This window comes from Phodopus roborovskii, unplaced genomic scaffold (genome assembly GCF_943737965.1).
Source record: "Phodopus roborovskii unplaced genomic scaffold, PHOROB, whole genome shotgun sequence".
Taxonomy (NCBI): domain Eukaryota; kingdom Metazoa; phylum Chordata; class Mammalia; order Rodentia; family Cricetidae; genus Phodopus; species Phodopus roborovskii.
This window is the reverse complement of record NW_026126461.1, coordinates 187,549-202,938: the sequence shown is the minus strand read 5'-3', so window position 1 is coordinate 202,938 and position 15,390 is coordinate 187,549. Positions and strand designations below refer to the sequence as shown.

General features: G+C 37.2%; 2 protein-coding genes across 2 annotated transcripts in view; one reads left to right on the top strand and one right to left on the bottom strand.

The window, feature by feature from the left end:
* Nucleotides 1–15,390, bottom strand: part of Psmd1 (proteasome 26S subunit, non-ATPase 1) — a 72,559-nt gene that overhangs the window by 26,308 nt on the left and 30,861 nt on the right. The window lies entirely within an intron of this gene.
* On the top strand, nt 1,580–13,538 carry Htr2b (5-hydroxytryptamine receptor 2B). Its single transcript, XM_051190704.1, has 3 exons — nt 1,580–1,941; nt 10,057–10,257; nt 12,646–13,538. The coding sequence occupies exons 1-3, from the start codon at nt 1,611–1,613 to the stop codon at nt 13,536–13,538; spliced, it is 1,425 nt and encodes a 474-aa protein (XP_051046661.1). The 5' UTR covers nt 1,580–1,610.

Below are 15,390 nucleotides of genomic sequence, written 5' to 3'. Positions count from 1 at the left end.
TATAAGGCTGTGATGTGAGCAAATTAATTGTGCTCCACAGCAAAGGCAGAAAGCTGGATGAGAATCTTGTTTCACTGCTAGAAATTACTAGTTCCAAAACCTCTAGACTATATCTTTTTTCCTCAAAAGGGAAAAACAGCTGAGGCTTAATTCCAAATAAAATCATCTTACACTAAAATAAGAGTTTATTACATTTCCCCCAAATCAAAGATGACACATAAGGACGTAACTTGAATAAGGGTCATGAACTGGTTGGACACAATTAACGAGTGGTTTTTATGAATTACAATGAATGCAGCTATGGTCTAATAATGACAGTATGGAAGAGGAAATAACCTCTCTGGCAGGCGTACAGATGCACAACACATTTGTTTCACTGCTTCCAAGTACCAGTGCTGGAGACTCTGAGTAAGTCAATGGGAGGAGGATGTCAGGAGAAGGAGTCCCAGTGAACAGACACAGGACGGCATGCTTAGGAAACACACGCAGATGAGAGGTAAGTAGTTAGCAAATACATATGGAACTAAGTTTTTGTTGTTTCCATCTTAATCTTCAGGAGCTGTGCTTCCACAGTCTTTTATATCTATTTAGTGGATTACAATTTATAAAAACAAATTTAACGGGGTTTGTGAGTATAATGAACAAATAACTTCATCTTCCTCTTAAGGTGCTTCTTAAGGGAACTGGGAAGGGCAAGGGAAAAATAAGCACTTAAAAAAATGGTTCAAATCTGGCAGACTTAGGTGACCACAGTTAAGACTCTGTAGAAGGATGTAGTTATTACTAAAAGCAAATACTTGGCTAGTAATACTTCAGACTACTTTCTCTTCAACTGAAGGAATTATAAAATGAGTCATAAAAAATCATTTAAATCAACACCAATCAGACAAATGACTACACAGACTCAGATTCTCAGCTGGTAAATCCAGGCCTTAGGTGGGCTTGAGTCTTACTGGGTGGGCAGCCAGTACTTGCTAATCCATTACTTGCAACTATTTAGAGCTTTTATTCTGTATGTTTTCTAAAACTAAGAGGGAAAGTATTCAAGGCTCAGATAGCATGGTGTGTACTATCTCCTCTCGTATTACCTCTGTGGCAAATAAGAAACAGCATTTTTGTGGGCACTGGCTGAACTGTGACATATGCATACAGGAGGGGGGTACTTTGTGGTTTTTTATTTTATTTTATTTTTAATGTTTTCTGGAAATGACACAACCTCTCTGTAACTAGGGGGAACTCTCGGATATTTAAGTTCAAATTCATCTTTTAAAATTACAGAAAATAAAAAAAGATGAAAAACTAACTTTTTTCCCCCCTTCTTCTTCCACATCTATTGGTGTTTTCTGAAATCATTGAGTTTTCTGAAATCTAAGCTTCTAGAAAAGACTAGAATGTGAATGTCTTACCGGCAAATGTGGGCAGATGTGTACACAATCTCATCTTGGAGAACCTAAATCTTTAAAAAGGAATATAAGCCAACTTTGGCTTTGAATGGCTGGCATGGGTACAATGCCTTCCAAAAGCAGATGACTAGCTTAGCTACTGACCATGGTGACCACTGTCTGGAAATGGACTGAATCACAGAACAGCGAACGCCTTGCTCTTACAGAATGTCTGAACAAAGCACAACTCCTGAGCACATTTTACAGAATATATGTGATCACCTGATTTCGTCTAACCATTCTGGATTAAAGACAGAATCAGTAGGAAAGGAAATGAAGCTGACTGCCGAGGAACAGGGGAGCAGAGTGCACTGGGCAGCACTGCTGATACTCATGGTGATAATACCCACCATCGGTGGGAACATCCTTGTTATTCTGGCTGTGTCACTGGAGAAAAGGCTGCAGTATGCTACCAACTACTTTCTAATGTCCTTGGCGGTGGCTGATTTGCTGGTTGGATTGTTTGTGATGCCAATTGCCCTCTTGACAATCATGTTTGGTAAGTATTTCCCCTTGTTCCTGACACTGAAACCCCCAACTACTAAAAGCCTGACATTCATTTGATCTTTATTTCCTTTGGAACTAAACATGGACCTGGACTAAAGACACAGACGGGAACATTCCCTCATTTTTTCTATGATTTGTAATAAATGTGAAAGGATACAAAACAAATTCTAGGAACAATTTTATTTCCACCTTAGCCATCTTATAAAGCCATTAATTTAGCAATATTATTCACAGATTCTGCATGCATTACCTAAAAATTATATTAAGTAAAAAACAAAAAACAAACAAAAAAAAAAAAAAAAAAAAAAAAAAAAAAAAAACAACCCACACTTTTCAAATTCCCTTTAACAAAGTAATCAACAACTTTAACAATTCTAGAACTTTAATAATAGAATCACTGTATCACTGAGTCCTATTCCTACTACAACTCTTGCCTTGAACCTTTAAGAAAAGATGTTTATTTACAAAAAGAAATGGTCTGGCTCAGAGTACCTCAAGATAAGACCCATCTGTTTAATTTTTTTTTTAAATGATCATCTGTGTTCCCAATAAACCTGTGAGCCCATAAAATAAGTGGAATGGATTCTGAGTTACTATAAAAATATAGTTTGACTTTCAGTAGGCATAAGGAGTTTCTTATGTGTGTACATCATCCCAAACTATGTGAGTAAACACAAATGATTCTGTTGAGGAATTATGAGGGCTCCAAGTCTCAAAGCTAGCATTAAAAGAACACTTAATTAGTCAATATTTGGGATAAACTGATATTCCACTAATAAATCACTTAAGAAAATTATAGATGCTCAAGCTTCCAATAATTGTACTTACATGTGGAGAATTAAACACACAAGTTATAGAACTAAAATTTACTAACCCAGAACACACTGGCATATTAAATTAAGAAGGAAAAAACCCCGCTATCCCAATTATTTTTATAAGAAACAAGAGGGAGACATATAAAATGAAGAACTTGTATCTTCACATGTAAGATGATGAGTTAAAACTGCCCACTGCAAAGAAGCACTTGCCCGGCTTTAAACGACAAACAAGAATCTACTGCCTTAGTAGATTCATCAGTAGTACTGTTTTCTCTTCTTTCCCTTTCTTTTGGAGATTCTGTAATCTCCTGAATAGCCTAATGATATATGTTAACCACAAAGACTAAGAAATACACTGTCATACAATGTGAAGCTCAAAGGAAAGAGGGAGGATGTAGGCAACGTATGTGGAAAAAGACCTCACAGGAGTAAGATCCCAATTCTCAACTCCACATTCATAACAATAGCTTAAAGATAAAAGTACACCCTTTGGTGCTTCACTAGGCATATGGAAAATATTAAGATGTATTATCTTTGTTTTACTAACATGAAATTAAAAACACTGAATAAAGAATTGAAGGAATTTTACAGAAGTAAATTTTAACTTGAAAGCTTAGTCCATAAATACCAAATATCTGCTATATGCAAAATTCTGAGCTAGGTAGTTAAGTCATTGCTTAGCATAAGGAATCTTAACAGAGAAAAGACTACAGTGTTCACATTAACTGACAAAAACTTCACAAGGTTTCAAATAGTAGGCATCCCATGAGCTGAAGAAATTGCTTATATAGAAACTATTTCTTAAGATATTCTTAACAAAAAACAGTAGAAAACTAAACATTTTAACATAAAATATATAGAACACCTACATATTTAGGTCTTAAATTATAACACATTTAATAGTATTTTATTCTTCAAATACTTATAAAACAATTAACATAAAATGTCTCATAGTCCCAACCAGTAATTATGCTGTTATCAGATTTGGGGGTGAGGAATCAACCCTAACTAACCTGGGAACATAATCATCATTTAAAATGTCACAGCATGAATTCATTATTTAAGCCATAGTCTGTGACCACAGGGCATATGGATACAAGCTACCCCTGGAAAACATCAAACGAATGTTCATAAACTTGAAGCTGTGCACAGTGTAAATGGGTGGGGACCTGACTTCAAATAGTAGGATCTTTGTATAGCCTTTCCCAGCCTGATAAATACAAAGACTTTCTAAACTAATACATTTTTATTATTTTATTTTATATAACAAAGTCCAATTAAATGAAAACAAACATTTATACACAATATTTGGGAATTTGGGCGTCATTCTTTCCAAACTACTTCCTGCTGGTAAGGGGCGCTGTCATGGGGGATTCGAAGAAGATTCAGAAATCCTGGCTGTAGTCTGTAGGGCTGCTCTAAACTAATACATTTGCATGAATTTCTGATAATTTTTAAAAGTAAGTACATGGTGTATGATTTTCTCTAATTACATAGGGAATCTTCAGAACTTCTGAAGTCTACAAACCAAACCTAAGTGTTCTTGGTTATATAATCAAAAAGCTATTACAGCAAGTTCAATGAAAGCAAGAAAAAACATTTATAGCAGTTAAATAATCTAATAAAGTCAAACTTTAAAAAGAATGAGCTAGAAATAACGAACTGGCCCTGGTGTTCTTAACTAAGGGATATTTTAGTCAAACATTTATTTGTAATATTTAATTCCATATTGTCTGAATTTCTGCTTTACCAAGATTATGGCAATCTTGACATAAAACAACTTTTCTGCCAAATCTTCTTTGGGAGCACTGGATGCCACCTTTACAGGTTTACTTATTTACTTACTTTTTATTTCTACTGTTTTACCTACTATTCTTAAAATCCATGATCACAGTACAATAGCTTTGGACACAAACTCTAAAAATACATACATTAGAAATACTTGGGCAGTGAAGTCTGAGGCAGGGAGACTGCAAACTGGATGCCAGCCTGAGATTTATACAGCATGACCCTGTTGCAATAACAAACACCTTCAAACCACGAGCCACTGGCGAGATGGTCCATGGTAAAAGTGGGTAAAGGTGCTTGGTGGGCACCCCCCATCATCTCCAAGATCCACACAGAGAAAGGAGAGAACTTACTCATTCCTGTTGTCCTGTCCTTCACACGTGTACCAAGACCCATGCCATGGCGCACGCGCGCACACACACCCCAAAATAAAGTGACAACAATAAAGGAAGACAAAGCCAGGCACTTGGGAGGCAGAGGCAGGCAGATCTCTGTGAGTTTGAGACCAGCCTGGTCTACAAGAGCTAGTTCCAGGACAACCTCCAGAGAAACCTTGTCTTAAAGAAGAAGAAAGGGAGAAAAAAAAAAAAAAAAAAAAAAGAGGGAAGGAATGAAGAAAGGAAAGATAAAAAGAATATGTGAGTAAGAAACAGAATTATCTCTAATTTTTTTTCCAAATACATTAATTTTTTTTATCAAATACATTACTGAAAATGTGAAGGCAAATGTATATAACATTTGGTTATTCATTTGTGTTTTCTTTCTTTCTTTCTTTCTTTCTTTCTTTCTTTCTTTCTTTCTTTCTTCCTTCCTTCCTTCCTTCCTTCCTTCCTTCCTTTCTTTCTTTCTTTTGTTATGTTTTGTGTTATTGTTCTTCAAGACAAGGTTTCTCTGTGTAGACCAGGCTGGCCTGCCTCTGCCTCCGGGTACTAGGATAAAAGGTGTGCATGAGCACACTGGGCTCCATTGCAACAAATTTTAGTCCATGTTCTATGAGCCACAGTGAGAAGCAGTACCCATGGAGGGGGTGGAGCAGAGTGTATTAAGGTGGATGGAGGCTGGACTGGAAAGACTTTCTATTTATCAAATGGGAGAACAAGGCACTAAAACACTTTTTGGAAAGTGGAAATATAAAAAGGCAAGGACATTTTCTACTATGTACTAAATAGGTGAAAACACTTAAAACACTATCATATTAGCCAATCCCAGGAAATGCCATATGCTCAGATGAGAGGAAAACACACACAGACACGGACACACATGCCAAACCAAATCCCCCAAAACCAAACAATACCAACCAAGTAACCAATCTAGAAGCTTTGTACAATCTAAGCACTAACCACGTATTGCTTTTTGAAATATATATATATATATATATATATATATGCGCACAATTATTTTGTTTAAACAGAAGTTACTTGGGGCTGTCCTGCAACAATTAAGTTTCTAAACTGTGTGCCTTTGTGAACCTTATAGGCATAGTCTTTTCAGAATGCCTTTAAAATTCTTAAAATGAGGGAGATATTTTGCAACACATTTTGAGACTGATGCTAAATATCCTTTTTTTTTTTAAAAATGATGTAACTTAGCTTTCCAAACTACAAACTTGCCTAGTAGGCAAGGAGATTTCACATGCAGTGAATCTATCTCATCAAAACATGAAGCTTCTGGCTTTAAAAATAAAAATTAAAATCTTACAATTAACAAAAGAAAACCCAAGTAACAACATAATCCTCTTCCAAGCAAAAGCATGGGCACAGCCCAATTACAATATACATAATTATTAATGTTCAGTATAGTAACAAACAGCAGTAGAACCCAACTTTTACGATAGATTTTAGTGTAGTTGTTGTGTGTGTTCCTGCTGTGTCCTCTGTGTTCCCCAGTACAGGCTTAGGTTCAAGCAGATGCACTGCACTCCTGCTCTACTTGACGATAAAGACACGGTTTTACACAGGTGGCCCGCCGTGTTTCTGAACACGTGTGCCTCCACTGCTAGTTTGAGTGACTAGTCACCGTTCAAAACAGTGACAACAAACACTGTCATTTTCAGTGCTTTCTCTGAACACCGTTTCAAAGGTTTCACACATATTATTTTACTGTATTTCAAACCAATACTGTACCAAGCTATAAAACAGGTAATACTAGTGCCCTCACAGACAGACTCTACACCAGGTTAGCTAAATTGTTGGAAAGGATAAAAGGAGTGGCAGCAATATGTGAATCCAAGAGGACTGACTCATGCTCAGAATCACTGCTCTACTCTGCTTTCTCAAAGACAAAAATTGATCCGACCAACCTGAAGTACTGTATTCAGCATATGGGATTAACAAGAAAGCCTATAGAATTTTGGGGATGATGAGGTAGAACCCAGTATTTCAATTAAAAATACAATTCACATTATGTGACAGGATCCTTAGGTCTCAGCTAGTACTTGTACAAATCCTAGAGATCTATTTTCTGAGGAAGGTACTAGAAATAGGCAATGCCTATGAAGTTGCTGAACCTTGCAGGGAGGCAAACAGAAACTTAGGCAGCACGTGAGTGGCTACCTGCGTGTACATGGTCTTTACAGTATGCAGTTTCACCATGCAGTGGTCTTCTGACAGCTGAAGCAACTACTTCTCAATTGTTCCTCAAATGTTACTCTATGACATTTAACCTACAATTATGTTGGGTACCCATAGAAATGCCATTATTCAAATATTCTTCTCTGGTTGTAGTTCAAAGACAGGAATGGAAGAAAGCTGAAGATGGGATCTGTGGGTTGGCATATAGCTTAATGGCAGAGTGCTTGCTTCGCCTTGAGGCTCTGGTTCAATTCAGGGATGGTGGTGGTGGTGACGGGGTTTGAAGAAAAGGGTACAGGGCGAGTAGAATTTGTTTTTCAGAAAAACTTTATGTGGATCCAGGAAAAGCAGTTATTAATTAGTCTATGTGCCTGATTAACGTCTCACAGATTATTTTTCTTTTTATTTTTTAAACTTAAATCTTTCCTGTTTCACTTATTACAAATTTAATTGATATCCAATCCAAGTCCCACTGAAAATTGGTGGAACATAAGTTACAACAAATAAATGTAGTTATAAGTCAAACTTGATGCTTGCTATATGCTACATGGGTGCCCACCACAAGATTACATCCCTAGCTTCTTTTGTGCTTTCCTAAATTGTTACACTTTTGTTTTGGATGTATTGTCAAGGTTGGCTTTCAACTTACTGTGAGGCCCTGGCTAGCTGGAAAGTTTTCATTTTCCTGCCTCAGCCTCTAAGTGATGGGGTCACAAGCAAGTGTCCATTCTTGCTTTCTCCTCCCCTACCCCCCGCATTTGTTTTTTCAATCTTATTTTATGTGTGTATTTTGCCTGCATGTATGCATGAGTACCATGGGTGTGCCTGGTGCTTGCAGAGGCCAGAATGGGGTTTCAGGTGCCCTAGAACTATGGCTACAGATGGTTGTGAGCTGCCATGGGTGCTGGGAATCAAACCTGAGTCCTCTGGAAGAGCAGCCAGGCTCTTAACCCCTGAACATCTCTCTAGCCCCTTTCTTGCTTTTAATAAAAGGTTTCTGTTAATTTAGTGGCATATTGTTTTCATAAAAGTATCCATTAGTATTTTATAAAAGGTGGAATCTTAAAGATCTCTCTTAATTTCACATTACTCCTGTTCTTTCTTAAAATTCTATACCATTGTCAGATATTTCTGATTAAAATAAGAATGTTCTAGTGACCTGCACTGATTTTAATTCCCACGTCTCCAAAACTGGTGTTCATAAATATATTAACTCTGGTGGAAAATCAGGCTAACGGGCTTCACAGGCCTAATTAAGTCAGCGCTGGAAAGTTTGCCTTTTTAGCCTATAAGAAGAAATACTGTGGGTCAAAGAGTCAAATTCCAAAGACATGTACTTTTTATGTGTTCCCTGTGGCTTCCTGCTCATGGCTACAAGATTTATGACCAGAATTTTCCAGACCTTTATTTTCAAATGTAGAATACATAATTAAGGATAGCTAAGGAAGCAAGTTTAAATTAGTAGTAAAGTATTTTATTTTTATAAGTTCTACAGAGACTGTGTGCACTTGAGGATAAAACACTGTAGCCAGGTGAGGTAGAAAGTTCGCATATTTTTAGGTCAGCTTAAGTCACATAGTGCTATCTCAAACAAAACAAAACAACAACAAAAACAAGAAATTCCCAAACCGAAAAACAAAACAAAAACAACAGAATCACAGTAATGTCAGTGGTAGAAAACCTGCCTAGCATATTTCAGGTCCTGGATTCCATCTCTAGCAACACACATGCTCTTTCTTGAGTGTTTTAATTTTGATGCAGGCTCTTGCTATATTGCCAGGTTGGATTAATGCCTGGAATAAAGTGACCCTTCCCTGTCAGCCTCCACAGTAGCTGGGACTTTAGGGACTACACGATCCTATAGTTCAGACTTGAATATTTTTATTTCCCTACTCCTAGCCCAGGACCTAGAGTATAGCTTCCCTTTAGTTCCCACTGTGAAACTCAATCATTGATTGTTTTCCTTTAATGTTAAGTGGTTAAAGAATGCATTGCCATTCTTGTCTTAGGTCATTTTCCACTGATGCTAGAAAACTGGAATGCTACAGTTAAGAAAATGGAATTGCTTAGGTTCTATCTGCAGGTCTTTGCTTTAGTTTATTCTGAGAGACTCTCATGAGGTCCTAGTGTGCTTATGTGTGTATGAGAATCAGAGGGGTTGATGTTAGGTGTCTTCCTCAATCACTTTCCATCTTATTTTTAGAGACAGGCTCTCTCAGCTGAAGCCAGAACTCGCTGATTTGACTAGGCTGGCTGGCCAGCAAGCAAGCCCCAGGGGCCCTTTGGTTTCTTTCTGTCTCCCTAGCACTGGGGGTTACTCGTGCAGACTGTCCCCCACCTGGCTTGTATATGGGTTTCAGGGATATGAACTTAGTACTCATATTTGCATGGAAGCACTTTACCAACCAAGTCTCCTCAGCTCCCAGATGCTCCTTTCTAGGAGACATTCTAGGAGACACCAGTAAACGCAGGTACAGCTTTTAAGACTAAAATAGCCGTTACTACAAAGTCTTTCATAGAATAGATGTTTAAACTTTAATTTCCATACAGAAATTAAATCACCATACACCAAATCCATGTGGGGATTTGGTTCACTGCATTCTCATACAATGCTCATATATGTCAGATGGAACCTAAGAGCCTGCTTTTCCAACCAATGCCCCAGGTGATATCCATCTCTGTTCACTATTTGTAATCAGAATACACAATGTTCTAAAGAGCGTTTTCAATTAATATTTTAATTTTGATGAATAAATGTCCTCCTCCATAAACTTATACTCAAAGACTTAATTATATTTGGATTGACTCATTTGCAACATCAATAACATCTCCACAGTCATTTTAAGAGGCTTAAAAATATGTACTGGCTTAAGAAAAAAGATTAAACTGAAGATTGCCATTCTATAAGCAAAAAAATTCTTTTTCTTTCAGAGGCTATATGGCCCCTCCCACTGGTCCTGTGTCCTGCCTGGTTATTCCTTGATGTTCTCTTTTCAACTGCCTCCATCATGCATCTCTGTGCTATTTCAGTGGATCGCTACATAGCCATCAAAAAGCCAATCCAGGCCAATCAGTGCAACTCCCGGGCTACTACATTCATCAAGATTACAGTGGTATGGTTAATTTCAATAGGTATGTGGGGAATGCCAGAGGTATTGGTGCAGCGTCCAGTCTTTATTTCCATATGGCCAGAATGCCAGGTTTGGTATCTAGGAAAACTGAGAGGTCAAGACAATCCATTGATGTCCAAGAACTTGCATATCGCATTCACTGTGCAGCTTCTAAACCATTACCAGTAAAACCTATGCTAGCAGCAAGTCCATGTCTTCGGAATTGCTGAGATACCACCACACTTCAATTTTGATATTTAGGAAGTTTAAATCCCAAAGTGTTGATATTTGCCAACAAATCATTAAGGTCTAATTAGCACAAGGAATCTAGCCACCAAAGTAGCAAAAATGAAATGCATCTTAAATCACATCTAACAGCATAAACAAGATAGGAGAAACAGCCAACCAAGTCAAACTTTGTAAGCAAGTACTAAAGACCATAAATTCACCCAGGAAGTCGGCATTCCAATGTGTACAGACTGAAGGCAGTTAAATATCTACTTTAGTGTCTTAACTGTCCAAAAAAAAAAATCTAAGGTAGATGTTAAGCCAATGTTTAGAAATGGTTTATAGAAAGAAATCAATTTCCTTTAAACTGTTCTATGCTTCTACACTAATCTTTTTAATTTTTTTTTTAAGATTTATTTTTACTTTCTGTCTGAGTGCTTTGCCTGCACGTATGTATGTGTGTTTTGTGTATGCCTAGTGCCTGAGGCGGCTAGATGAGGGCACTGTACCTCTTGGAACTGGAGTTTTGGTTGGTTGGTAGCTACTTCTCCAGTCTACTATCACCTTTAAGGCTCAAAGATAGCTGCTATTAGATACCTCAAACCAAGTACAGTGTCCATTCAGAGCTCTCTTAAGTTAGTGCCAGAAAAAAAACTTGCAGATCTGTAACAAATGATCTGACCACCACATTCACTGATTCTCAGTAGAAAGAAATTTTTTTTTTTTTTTTGACCAGGAAAATTATGAATTCTGAAGAGTTGGGGAGTAAAAAAAAGCAAAACCAAAATAAAACAAAACAAAAAACTACTGCTTACTTCTCTCTAACCAGTGTTAAAAAAATGTGCTCAATAAAGAAAAACTTAGAGATTATCTTTACATTCCTGAAACAACGGCTTTAGACACAAACTTCGTTGGGAGTAAAAAAAATCAAGGTATGCTACTAGCCTGGCATGTGACAAAAGAAGAGTTTAAAAAGCATCTGCTCAGAACAGAGAATTTTTTTTTTTTTTTTAATCAAACAGCAGATGACCAGAATGAGAAAGTCACTGTCTAGTGAGGGAAAGAATAGCAGAAATAACAAGGTTACAGTCAGCAACCTTTTCTAAATGAGCAGGAAAATGGTGATAGATAAATTAAGGCTGGATAACATGACTTTATCAACATCAAATTTTTACTAAGTATAATGCGCAAGCTTGTAGGAGAATAAAATCGTGCTCACACATGCACGAATGCACACACTCAGACTCTTCCCCCAACCCCACTCCTTACTTTTACCTCTCTGGCTATCAAATACAAGTTGTTCTGGCTGAAAGAAGCCATAGTTAACACACTAGTAATGAGTATGGCTGTGCTCTGGTAAAACTTACAGAAATAGAATGTTAGAGTGCTTATAGCAATAGATGCTGACCCCCTGGCGCAGAGCACACAAACCCTTCTTTCTAGTGATAACTATGAAGCAGGTGGGAAGGGTCCAGGCGGCCACTGTAAAGGATTTGAGGAGCTACTGGATATTATAAATACGTTGTGAAGAAAACAGAGTGCTTTTGGACTCACAAAATAATACAAAATAAAAGATCAATCAGCTCACATATTTAAAAATATCTGCTGTTTTGAAGGTGTGACCTTGTGTTATTTCATTTTCTAATAACTACTTTCCTAAGCAACATCACATTTAAATACCTACTTTATAATACTTAAAAGTATTTAAAACACAGCATGAGGTACACAGATTCTCAACTATTAGAGGAACTCTTAACCTCGAAAGTAAGTCTCATAATTTGTACACACTTGTTTATTAAGCAGCAATTTTTAAAGAAAGACCCATTTTGTTTCTCTAAAAAGTTAGGATTAAAAGACATTCACAAATACCAAAAGATCAAATTGTTAGGTGAAACTGTATAACCTCAAGATGGTAAATAAATAGATAGCATTTGAAAATTAAGACACCAAATCTCTAAATTCTCTCTAAATTAACTACTCTGAGCTCTTTCCCAACCTGTTAAAAGAAGATTTGCTCAGTTGGATTTCATTTGTCAAGGATCCACAGATAGCACCTGACAGACTTGAAGCTGAGGTCCCAGGATTTACAATGCACTCATCAGCACTAAATTTAATCTCAAAACAACTAATCTAAGAACAGGTCATGAAAATGACTCCGTTTCTCTTGCTTCGTCTTCCTCAGGCATTGCCATCCCAGTCCCTATTAAAGGGATAGAGAATGATGTGACTAACCCAGACAACATCACCTGCGAGCTGAAGAAGGAACGTTTTGGCAATTTCATGCTCTTTGGCTCCTTGGCTGCTTTCTTTGCACCTCTTGCAATCATGATCGTCACCTACTTTCTCACTATTCATGCTTTACGAAAGAAAGCTTACCTGCTTAAAAACAAGCCACCTCAACGTCTAACTTGGTGTACTGTGCCCACAGTTTTCCAAAGAGAAGAATCGTCTTTTTCATCACCTGAAAAGGTTGCCATGCTGGATGGTTCTCACAAGGATAAAACTCTACCTAACTCAAGTGATGAAACTCTTATGCGAAGACTGTCTTCAGTTGGAAAAAAATCATCCCAAACCATTTCTAATGAACAGAGAGCCTCAAAAGTCCTTGGAATTGTATTTTTCCTCTTTCTGCTTATGTGGTGCCCCTTTTTTATTACAAATATAACTTTAGCTTTGTGTGATTCCTGCAACCAGGCTACTCTCAAAATGCTCCTAGAAATATTTGTGTGGATAGGCTACATTTCCTCAGGGGTGAATCCTTTGATCTATACCCTCTTCAATAAGACATTTCGGGAAGCATTTTGCAGGTACATCACCTGCAATTACCGAGCCACAAAGTCAGTAAAAGCACTCAGAAAATGTTCCAGTACACTCTACTTTGGGAATTCAATGGTAGAAAACTCTAAATTTTTCACAAAACATGGAATTCGAAATGGGATTAATCCTGCTATGTACCAGAGCCCAATGAAGCTCCGAAGTTCAACCATTCAGTCTTCATCAATCATTCTCCTAGACACACTTCTCCTCACTGAAAATGATGCTGAAAAAACTGAAGAGCAAGTCAGCTATGTGTAGAACATGACGTCTTCATCTAACTCAAGTAAGATGATGAATATGACGCAAGTGCACCAAGAAAAATGCATAGAATTAAAAAAATCATCTCCTGGAAGCAAGAATTAATACTAAACAAGGTCAAAACATGGATGAAGTAGTTCTGTATGGCTACAAAAAAAAGCAACCCCTACTCTGGTTTTCAAATGAAATAAAATTATATAAATCGACAAACTTTAGTCTTCAAAGAAAAAAAAATCAATATCATAAATTATTTTAAGTTCCTAATTGTATGTAAAGTTGTGCTAAGAATTAAATAAAATGAAAAAAATGTTAACTCTCTTAAGTTTTTAAAAACATAAGGCATAAACAATAGTGACAGGACCAAAAGACAAAAACAGATGACTAAAACAATGATTACAGAGCTAGGGAGATGATGGTTCAGTGCTCAGCATGCAAGAATGAGGGCTTGAGTCTGGGCTCCCTACACCCACACAACTTGCCTGTCTGCAATCTTATTGCTGGGAATGCAGAGACAGGAGGATTCCTGAGCTTGCTGGCCTTCTACTAATGTTGAATCAGTGAGCTCCACATCCAGTGAGACGCCCCACCCTCTAAAAATACCACAAAAATATGATATATACTGGATCCCCCCCAATATACATGTAAAACCCTAAAACCAAAACAAAGAATGACAACAAAAAACCCTTCTGATAATATTTATAAGAGTGACTTAATAGTGATCAGGAACTATGGAAACCCGATCCAGAGACCTAAGTAGTTAAGTGAGTGATGTCATAGACCATGTTTACATCTGCTTGTATATACCCAACGATGTGGCTGAACTTCTAGTACAAAATTTTTCATTTATTGTTTGTTATTTCACCCTGTGCTATTAGAGCTGGAAACGAGTCCTATACTGGACAGCTAGCAAAATTTGTAAATGATATTCAGTTTAACTGTCCTCAGTTTTTGCATCTACATCTTGTGCCATTCTTAACAGGGATTAAGTAAAAAGCAGTCCTGTTGGTGTATTCATTTAATGATACCAACACAAATGGTAAACAAACTTAGGCTAGAGGAGGTGGCAATCAAGAAGACAAGCCCATATTTTAGCTTTGCTATCTAAAGCTGAGCTGTACTTAGACCTCCTGGTCTATCAAGGATACTTTCTAGGCAACTGAGTTTAGGATAATTATTATCTTAGGAAATGTGCAGGATGGAGAATCTCAATGTAAGTAAACCAGCCATATATTCCTCCAGTGGAATAATCTTTTCCTAGAACATGGATCTATGCATAGACCCCAACAGGTACATATATATGTAGGGGTTCTGTATCATCTGGCAGGCAAAGTATATCTCAAATTTAAATTAACTTATCATTAAAGCATTAGGCATTTCCCCCTAGTGGTCCTAATATTTTCAACAGCATTCAGATGTGTTAGTTCACTTAAAAAATAATTTATACTTCCCCATCCCCAAAATAGATTAAAACAAACAAAAGCCAGGTTTGGGTTATAATTTGGTTTGAGGTTATAATCTGATAACTCTGACATATGTTAAGATTTATATTCTTGTCATAGCAAACATTATTTTCTTCCCCTTCCTGATGCTATAAACTCAGGGCCTAATGAATGCCAAGACAAGTGTGCTATTGCCAAGCCACTCCCCAACCCTAAGGCGGCTACTGTCAGACATCACACTGATAACAGTCTAAGGTCTACACTTTATACACCTGGAAGCACACAGGTGTTTCAGGAATTCTACTCACATGGTTACCAGTAATGCTACCAAAGCGTTCCCAATATACTCTATGCTGTTTGCAGATTTCCATTACTGCTCACCTACAAAAATAATAACAGAATCTATATAAACT